Source organism: Merops nubicus, unplaced genomic scaffold (genome assembly GCF_000691845.1).
Source record: "Merops nubicus isolate BGI_N331 unplaced genomic scaffold, ASM69184v1 scaffold44053, whole genome shotgun sequence".
Taxonomy (NCBI): domain Eukaryota; kingdom Metazoa; phylum Chordata; class Aves; order Coraciiformes; family Meropidae; genus Merops; species Merops nubicus.
The window spans coordinates 1-9,969 of record NW_008599044.1 but is presented as its reverse complement, the minus strand read 5'-3'; the positions used below and the strand labels follow the sequence as shown (position 1 = coordinate 9,969).

Here is a 9,969-nt window from a genome sequence, read left to right as displayed (position 1 = left end):
GCGATGGTGCGGAGGAAAAGAACGAATACGGTGGTGATGGGGTGGTCTTGGGGGAGAGGCGGAGGAGGGCAACCTGGCGCCTAAGTGGCCAGGGTAACAACAAAAAAAATAATCTCTCGAACAGCGTATTGGGAGCCAGATGGTGCCCGCGGTTAAAGGTCACGTAAATCTGGTGCGTGGACGGTAGCGATCTGAGCCTGTCCGGCGCAGGAGTCGCGCCGAGCCGCGCAGCGCGGTGGTCGTTGAGCGCAGGGACGCGCACGTTCGGGCGCAGAGGTGCCGCCAGAGCCCGTTCGCAGCACTCGGGTGAAAAGATCGTGCCGACCCGACGCGCCAAGGTGCGCTCGGCTCCGCTTCGCAGTTGCCAGTAGCGATAACGCTGACTACGCGGTCTCGAGTCAGATAATGTCTAGCCTGCTTATCCCGAGGAGCCGAAAATGCTTGCTTAGAAAACCAAACCAAAAAGCTTCGTTAAGACGTCGTCACTGGACAGATTTAAGAAAATAAATAGTAATGATCGGCAAAAGAAAGCATGCATATAAAATTGTACTGCATCTCGGTTATACATTACTATTAAAACCTCTCTGACAGTTTCTCTTTTAGGTGCTTGCCCTGCCAGGCTCCGTTGTGTAGGGGTTAAAGAACAGTCGTTTCCCACCGCGCAACCTGGTAAGGATCAATATATTCCCATAATGCGGTATCAGACGGCTTGCTTTGCTTATGCCAGTCTCTTGTAAGGACTGGATCAGGAAGTTACCTCTCTGGTCCTTGGCCTACTCTGCCAAACTGTTTCTAGCTCCAGATTACAATCATGTCGTTCTAATTAGCCGTTTTCCTCTTTTCCTGTTGTTTTTAAAGAATATGCACATAGTAGCTGACACATGAGCTACATTTTGAAGGAAAAAGCATTTAATAATGCTTATGCTGTTTGAAATAGAAACTTTCTATTAGGCTAAGTATCTGATGAGCTGAAAAGGGGGAATAAGCTAATAAGGGGAATGTGACATTTACAACCTTTTCATAGGGGACTGTCCCAAAAGTCTAAGTAAATTGCTTTTTAAATGGAAAAGAAAAAGAATTTGTGACCTGTTAAAATACTGCCTAGTGGTAGGGATGCACGGTACCTTTAAAAAGCCCTTCTCTAGCTTGCTCTAACTCCCGACGTGGGGTTTTGCCTGATGAAACAGAACCTGGACGCGGGTTCTGGCTGTACAGTGGAATCCTAACGTAGAGGAGTCACTTTTTGCATGGACCTCTAACGAGAATTGTGGTTTGAAGAATGCAGTGCATCGAAGTAACTTGTTACTTTAGCTTCCCATAAGTAAATCTCTGTGCCCATGCACACTGAAATTCCTGTTACTTTAAAGGTATTTTAAATTTTAAAGATATTGCATGTACATGCATGTGCTTAATTTTACTGTAGAGTTCTTAATTTAGCCTCTTACAGTATCCCGAAATCCATAACTTTATATAATTAAGCACAGTTGGATGATAAGTAAACATGCATCCTGAGGCTAATGATTTGAAAAATGCTCCATAATTAAGTGAGATAGGAGGGAAAATAGTTTGACAAACAAGCGCGTCTGTTTTCTTGTACTAGTCAGTGTTCCTCCTATTGCAAAAGACCAGTGGGCTGTTTTTTCAGTTGTATTATAATGTTTATATGTATCTCAGGTGGGGGAAGAAGGATTGTGAAAATTATAATATGTAAAGTGAGGTTTCACAAAGAATCGACTTTCCTAAAACAGTCTTGTTTATTAACTTCTTAAAAAAACCAAAAAATTCTATTTAGTGTTTCTGAAGTCTTGTTTCTTAAAGCCTTAAATGTTGTGTTTAAGGCCGAGTGGAAGGTGGAAGCGTTTTCTCCCAGTCATGTGCTTCATTGGTGCTAGACTCTTATCAAGTGTTCCTCAGGATAAAAGGAGTTTGATTTTTCTTTGTGAAACATCACTGTGTGATGAAGTATATGTGTATTTAGCATCCTTGTTTTTCTTTATGCTAAAGTGGATTCAGCTGTGTTGGGGCAGAAGAGACGGGACCAGCTGCTGGCCACATTTCCTGCTTTATTTTAAAAGGTAGTATAAGAAATGAGAATAAAGAGGTAACAGGGCATTTGCTGTCTTTGATTTAAAAAAAAAAAAAAAAAGTTGAATGCGGGAATCATTTAATGTCATCCCAGATGTTTTCTTTTTAGAAAGACAATATCCTATCAAAACGGGTTTAACTCCACTGTATGCAGAATTCCGTCTGTTCAGGGTGTATTGCCGGCACCGAAGAGGCTCCGTGGGGCATGTGTTACCTCACACCTCTGCCGTGGCATCAGCAGGACGGCTCAGAGCTGCAGTCTTAAACTGCACAACCTGCTCTAACCGAGGGGTTATACCAGTGCCACAAGAACTGGAGCTTAGCGTCAAAACCCGCACTGACTGATACGCAAAGTGCAAATAATTGAGTTAAATTCAAGCAGGGCTCCATCTGCCTAGCTCAGGCCTCATGAGCACGCTCTATTTTGAAGTTTAACATGCTTGAGGAAAAGAGAAACACTCACGTAGCAAGTACGGGATGTTACAATGGCATTTCTAGAGTTACTGCAGTATCGAAGTGGGTTTTAAGTTAAATATGCATTCTTTCTTTTGCATCCCTGCTGAATGGTAGGGGTCAGGGACGTAGTTCTGGTCTCTGCTGTGAACTTGCACATTGCTCTAATTGTGAAACTACCTGCGAGCTGTGTCTGAGAGTAGCTGATTTTCTGATGTGCAAAATGATGTATACTGGTACAAGAACAAGGTCAAGTCTCATGAAAGTAAGTGGCTGCAGGCATTTCTAGTGCCTACTGAATCATATTTAAACCAAATAGAGGAGAGGAAGTTATTTGAAACTCTTAACGGACTGTACTATCTGTATGGTGTATTATTAATGTAGCTTTTTGAAGTGGAAGCCTTGAAATGACGTAACTTAATACTTGAAAATATATTGTAAATGTTTCTTTGTAATTATGTGCCATCCAGATAAGAATACAATATCATAATAAAATCAGACTTGTTGATCTTTCAATTTATGGGCTCAAATGTTTTTTCATCTTTTTTTTTCTCATTAATGCCTTGCTGTAATTAAGGCGATTATTACACAAAACAGGAAAACAGAAAGGGGAAAATGCCATTGCTGCTGTCTGTGTGGGTCATCAGCTGGAAAACCAGATAACATGGATGAGTGTGCACAGGACAAATGTTCCTGCTCACCTGCCTTTCAAGTTAATTTTGTGGTGAGCACAAAACAAAGACATTATTCCTTGAACCGAAGATACGAGTTGTACTTCTGAGAATCACCACTCCTTGTATTTTACAGTTGTTTTTCTTAATAATTAATGTGGATTTGTTTATCAATGAACCATGGAGGAGTAGAATACTTACATAAATGCATCCAGGGTCTACTGGCATCTTCCTACTTTTTGCCCCATTTTTAGGTTCTGAAGTTTGATGACTGGTTAGTAATTTGCTGTTAAACCATAATATTTCAAATCAAATTGATTTTTCCATGCTAAACACTAGAGTGAGTGTAAACAACAGAAGGTTTGAGGGTGCTGAAAGGAGAGATCTTTAAAGCTCCATAGTGAGCCATGCAGTGTACTCTTTGATTTCTGTAAATCTTAAAATGCTTTATTTGAAGAGAGCAGTTTAAAACTGCATGCTGGCTTTCTAGCATCCAGGCATTCTAGTGGAAGTAGTCTGCAGATTGATAAACAGGATCATTTACAAAAAAGTGTTTAAAAACTCAAAAGCATACTGGCATGCTCTGCCTTTTTGGCCTCCAGTTGCGGATAACACCATGTTCAAAAGCACGAAGGCCTTCTGTAAATTTCCTGATCTTTAAAAGCTTAGGTTCTCTAGAGCTTGTGGTTGAAGAGGTTTGCTGCTAGAGGCAACAATATTTTGTTTATAGGATTGTATTTGCTAGTAACTGTAAATGTCTGAAGGATCCCTTAGGTCTGGGAGCTGTAAAAAACTGAACATTGGCAGTAGCTGATTCTACAGTTTTTCACCTAGTTTAAGTGGGATGCACAGATCTGGAGAGCTGATTCTGCCTTTGCTCCTTAGCAGGAGGCTGCATGAGCTGGACATGGACTGGTGTAGGGGACATAAGGGTGTTAGCAGGGAGGGGCCTGTGGAATGGATTGTAATGTTGAGACTCGGCATCAGACATCAGAGAAGATAAAATGAGTGCTTTTGTAGTATTTCTGTTGATTTTTATCTATAACCAGTCCTGTGGCATTCCTTTGGCTGTAGGACCAGTCAAAAGTCCATTGCTGTAGATTATATATTGGACACGTGTTCTTCCAAGAAGGCAACCAAAGCTCTTGCAATGACATGTAGTCCAGCTGGCTTGTTTCTGTTGAAATGGTGGAAGGAAGGATACCACTAAGACCTGTTCCAACTCATGGTTTTTTTTTTTTTTTTTTTTCAAATGGGAAGCAGCGTTTGCAAGGAGTTTGTTACTGTGGGTAGGAGGCAAAGAACTGGTAAAATCTTGTCCTTTGACTTCTAGGAGAGCGGCACAAGGTATGCTGCACCTCTGCACAAAACCTAGGGGTTTTTGTGTGTGGGATCTACAAGAAGGCTGGAGAGGGACTTTTCAGAAAGGCTGATGCTGATAGAAAGAGGGGTGATGGCTTCAAACAGGAAAAGTGTAGATTTAGATTAGATATTAAGAAGAAGTTCTTCACTATGAGGGTGGTGAGACACTTGCACAGGTTGCCCAGGGAAGTTGTAGATGCTCCATCACTGGAGATGTTCATGGCCAGGTTGGATGGTCTAGTGGGAGGTGTCCCTGTCCATGGCTGGAGGGTTGGAAATAGATGATCTTTAAGGTCCCTTCCAACCCAAACCATCCTATGAAAGGGAGACTGGAGGGAATTTCCAGATTTCCGTGAGGACGCTCCTCCCACATGCGCATGCTGCAACTTACTGACGCCAGCTTGGTATCCTCCTGCATTTTCAAGAAGTTTCAGTCTTTACTCTTTAAATTACTTTTGAGAACTACTTTTACTCCAGTTGTTTAAGGTGAAGGACACAGCATACAACACAAGTTTACATTTTTATAGACACAGCAGCTTTCTGGCCCACAGGAGCATGGAGCTGACCTCACATATGACTTCTCGCTGACAACTTCAAATAAATATTTGCAACTCGTGCAGTCAGCTGTTATGCTGGCAACAAGTATCAGTCTTTGCAACTAATTAATTGTGATTTTTTTTTTCTTGTTACATAGTGTCTTCACCATTTCACCCTTTTATTAATGAGGTTTGTTCAAGTCAGATTATTAAATACCAGAGCATGCAATTTGATTCCTCTAAGAATAATTACAATTTTAACTGGTACCAAAATGAAAATAGTACCTGGACTGGAAAATAATTTTGAATCTCACTTTAAAAAGTAACATACTTTACTATATCTTGTTAAATGCTCACAATCACAGAGACATTCATTTTCATTCTTTAAGATACTATTGCAAAGTAATAGCTTTATTTTATGTTTTTTATTACCACAGGTAAGTGGTTCTGTTGGTTAAAGTCTGAGGACTTCTGGAGATACCGTAAGCCAGTCTTGTACAAAACTTGCCCTGTAAGAATCTCTAAAGTGGGAGTGATGAAGGTAAGACCAAGATGGCTTTTCAGAGACAGAAACACCACATGATGCAGCAATATTTTGAATAAAGGAAAACTAAACTATCCTGACACAGCCACCACTGCAGGTGTCTTTGCTGCTGCCCTGTACAAACTACTCTTACTACTCCCCTGTACTTTTACTTTTGATCATGGAGAAAAAAGTGCATGATTTTCCTGCTCTAACGACAAATTTGTTAAGAAAGATAAACATGATGGAACTCTAATACATTTTTCAGCAGAGCTAGAGCATGTTTTAAACCAAGCCAATTAAAGGTGTCAGCCAATGCTGAATTCTTAATTCTCATTAATCAGTATTTCCATCTGTATCTAGGGGGGATACCAGAATCTTATTGAAACGTACGTGATTGTTGACCAGTAGTCATAGGGGTTTTACAGTTAACACCATACATCAGACTGAGACAATTGCTTCTGTGGAAGAAATCCTGATTTAGTTCTCAAGGTGCAGAATACACTACAGATGCCTCACACAGTAGGACAATCAACAGTTTACATTGCTCTAGAACATTCAGTTGCCTATGTGAAGACAAGCCTGACTCTTAAAACAATTACTCTGGACCACTGATCTTACAACTAGAGGTAGCTCAGCAGCCATTAGAGGCCTCTCAATACAGTTCCCTGCTTCCCCAAAAGACTCATTTCAAGGCAAAGTGGTTGCAAGGACAAAGCGTCTTCTGCCTAGGCTTTGGTTTTGGTCACTTTATATATATGTGTATATGTGCTGAGAAGTCTCCCAACTACTCTGCTATGTGTTCTCTACAGTGCATAGTGTGACCCCTGTGACAGCCTAAAGGGGGTTTCTTGGGACAGCAATTCTCTGCTAGCAGAATGGAGGATAAAAATAGTTAAGATTTTGAGGAATCCAGAAAAAAAACTACTTTGACACCTCCCCCCCCCCCCCCCCCTTTTTTTAAATCATTGTGGTTTGCATTATGAAGACAAACCCTTTATTTAATAATACTCATTTATACAGCTTCTAAAATATGTAGCATTATCTTAAAGCTAAGCACTAAGTGGGCAATGTAAATGCTTTTCCCCCTCCTCATTTCCAAAGAAAAACACCTGCCCTTGTGAAGCTGTCACTCAGGTGTATACACAGTTGTGCATCATGAAAAACATAACTTGCATTTAAGTTCAGAACAGAAAAGAATGCCAGCGTAGAGTCTTAACTTTGTTTCTCTATGAAAAAGAAGGGCAAATAACAATTAATTTCTTTGTTTATTATTGTTATTATCCGAGGCAACTGAAAAATTGCTTAAGTTCATTCTTGTAACTCTTCAGGATCCCTGCTGGTGTTCATCTGCTCCAGAATTTTGACATAAATTCCATGATGTTTAGTTGCAAGATATAATCCAGTTAGAGCCTGCATAATGACACCGAAACTCATCTTTCTAAAGACAGGCTGAGATACTGTGAGCCAGAAGCGCAACAGATTTTCTTTCCCTGGCAAGGGAGATGAGGAATACCTGAACAACAGAAACAGTGGGAGAAACTTTTTTTTTTCCCATCCAAATTAAGCATCAAGTTGTAACATTGAAGTAATTAAAAATATGTAGGTAGATATTCATTCTCTCCTTCCTCTCCTAAGTTAAGTTCACTTGGTGGTCCTGAGCTTGCTGGATAAGTGTCATAAGCCATCCTGGCAGGACAGTAGCCACAGTGTAACAGCCCAGGCACATCATGGGTAGCTTGTAAGGTTCCAGCTAAACGTAAGTGCTTTAAGGGTTAACATCTGCATGTTTCACTTCAGAGGCTTGGTGTAGCTCTTACCAACTTAGCCTTGTAATTAAATGACCTTACTGTAAAGTCCCTTTCTGCATCCTGAAAGCCTACAAGATATGTGTGCATAGACTAGAAATCCACAGAATTTAAACTGAGAACTGAAGACTTGACCAACTGACACTTCTCACTCATAGCAGGTTAGTAAAAGACGTACCTGGCAGCAAGGGTTGCACTCAGGGGGAGAGCCAGGAGAACAGGATAGAAGCCACCCACAACAGCCCCTGTTAGTCCTCCTCTGACCACAGCACAGACCTCGCAGCTTAGCTCACCTGCATCACAAACAAAACATTTCACTGTCAGGATCCACACAGCTCCACCACATCAGTTTATAAGCTGCTGTAACAACACAGAAACAGGTGCTTGGCAAAAATAGCCAAGCTGTGCTGGGATGCAAGGAATTTTGAAAGGACCATTCCTTTTGAAAAAAAAAAAAAACCATGCAACAAAAATCCCCACTCTCATTCCAACCCACGAAGAATTTATCCCTGAATTTGACCCTCAAATAAAATCATACTGATGGGGGAAACTGAACTGCTTTGTTGTGGTCACTCCTACATGACTTCGGGTAAAAAATACAAAAACAATCAGTGACAGAACAATTTTTTTTTTATATACACATATATAAATACACACCTCTATCTCCTTTCTTACTCAGATTCAAGAATTATCTGCTGCCCAATGCATTAAATGATCTGTTTATTCAAACCCCGCTTTACAAAATGAGGTTTCTCAAGGCCACAACAGTTCAAGACCACTGTTCTGCAGAGAGGAAAAGCTCCTCTAGTGTTACATTCTGCACAGCGAGCAAAGCCCTTTCAAACCCAAGGAATAACGAGCTTTCTACCTGAAAACAAAGGCTCGCGCACGAAGACTTCGTAGACGGCCGCGGTGGAGAGGAAGGGGATGACGGCCATGGGCAGCGCAGACACCACGGCCGCCTGCCGCACGTGCAGCACGCGCCTGAACAGGGTGTTGGCTGCCAAGCCGCACACGCCTGCGTTTGCTGCCAGCAAGTATGAGCCCCGATGGCAAAGGTCCCTGTGAAAGAAGGAAAGTCACTTCAGCAATGAAGAACTGTAAAATGTTTGGTCTTATCAGTGCTACAGTCTCAACATCCTACAGTAAGAGGCAAGGGATGTAAATCTCTCGCTGGTGCAAAATGAGAGCAACTGCTTTCAAAAGCAACCAGAAGAGCATCTTCTGCTATACGCCCGAGTTTACACACACCTCAAAGATGAAGTGACAGAAAGGCTGAGGAGCCTTTTCCACCACTTACTTTTTCCTTTTTTTAACTATGGCTAAGGGAAAAATTAATGAAATTTACTCTCCTAATTAGCATGTTTCTAAGCAGAAATGTTTTCTCAAAAGAAATATATATGTGTGTGTATATATAATCACAGTTAGCTCCTGTAACCAGCGTTGTTGCTAGCCTGCTTACCCAGAAGTATGGATTTAGTTCCAACATAAGAGCTTACAGAATAGATCAAGAACCTCACAGCAGGAGTTCGGCAGCTGCTAGCACATCATTTGCAGAGACCCTGAAGACTGGAGGACTGTAAACACTCTCTGCGTGCATGGAACACCTGCAGTGAAGGCCCTACCTTGCTGGGAGGCAATGCTAGTTAAAAGTTGCAGCCTGGCTTACAGAACTGGAGCTTCTGTTTTTCCTGTGATAACAGAGGGACTGGATTCCGTTATCTACCGTGTTTCCAACATAGAGTTTGGAGCAGCCACTCCTGTTGCAATCTGCAATATGGCGAAGGCAGAATAGACTAAAGTCTGGTCAGAGACAGTCAGGGTTTAATACCCTGACAAACAGTTCCCATCTGAGCACGTTGCACCACAGCAGGGTGGAAGAGAGGGAACAGGCGAGCGTGCCAATGCTACAAGCCTGATGAGCAGTTTGTGATTTATTTCATGTGACTCGCAGAAGGAAGTTGTGCGTTAGCTTTAGCATCATACCTGGCACAGACAGCTGATCAGTGGGAAAGACTCTTTGCTTTAGGTTTCCACAAATCTAAAATTCCCAAAATGACAACTATTGCCAGGCAAAGCAATTAACTGGAAGGCAGTCTGCTACTGAGGCTGTGCCAATACTATTATGTTAAAAGTGTATTTTTAAAATGCGTCATAAGTTGGATTTATTGCTAAAGCCCCACACAAAATAAAATGCTTAACTGGTCACAACATTTATGCTGGGCCAAACGTCATATCTGATAATTTTGCAAATAAATATGACAATCTCTAAGCCACTTAGCAATTAAAATACATGACTTTTTAAGGCCCTTCCACATTTTAATGCTTAGAGAAATATCAAGTACTGACAAACCACACAAAAAAAAAGACTTCAGAGGTGCAGGTGTTAATTCTGCAAAACCTACAACATTGAAAACATCTAACAGCAACACCACCAACACTTTCTCATTCTGAATAGGACAATACATGAAAACAAGTTACCAATAACTCAATTCTGATGCTATATGGAATCATAGAATCCTTTAGTTTGG

The 9,969-nt window shown here is 41.3% G+C and overlaps 1 protein-coding gene across 1 annotated transcript; it reads right to left on the bottom strand.

The window, feature by feature from the left end:
* Positions 1 to 6,941: 6,941 nt before the first annotated feature.
* On the bottom strand, positions 6,942 to 8,500 carry LOC103770001 (transmembrane protein 126A-like; the record flags this gene model as incomplete). The annotated part of the gene is made up of 3 exons (XM_008937248.1): positions 6,942 to 7,146; positions 7,617 to 7,731; positions 8,307 to 8,500. Coding segments are annotated over 3 exons (514 nt in total), but the record flags the coding sequence as incomplete, so codon positions are not given.
* Between the last annotated feature and the right edge of the window lie 1,469 nt (positions 8,501 to 9,969).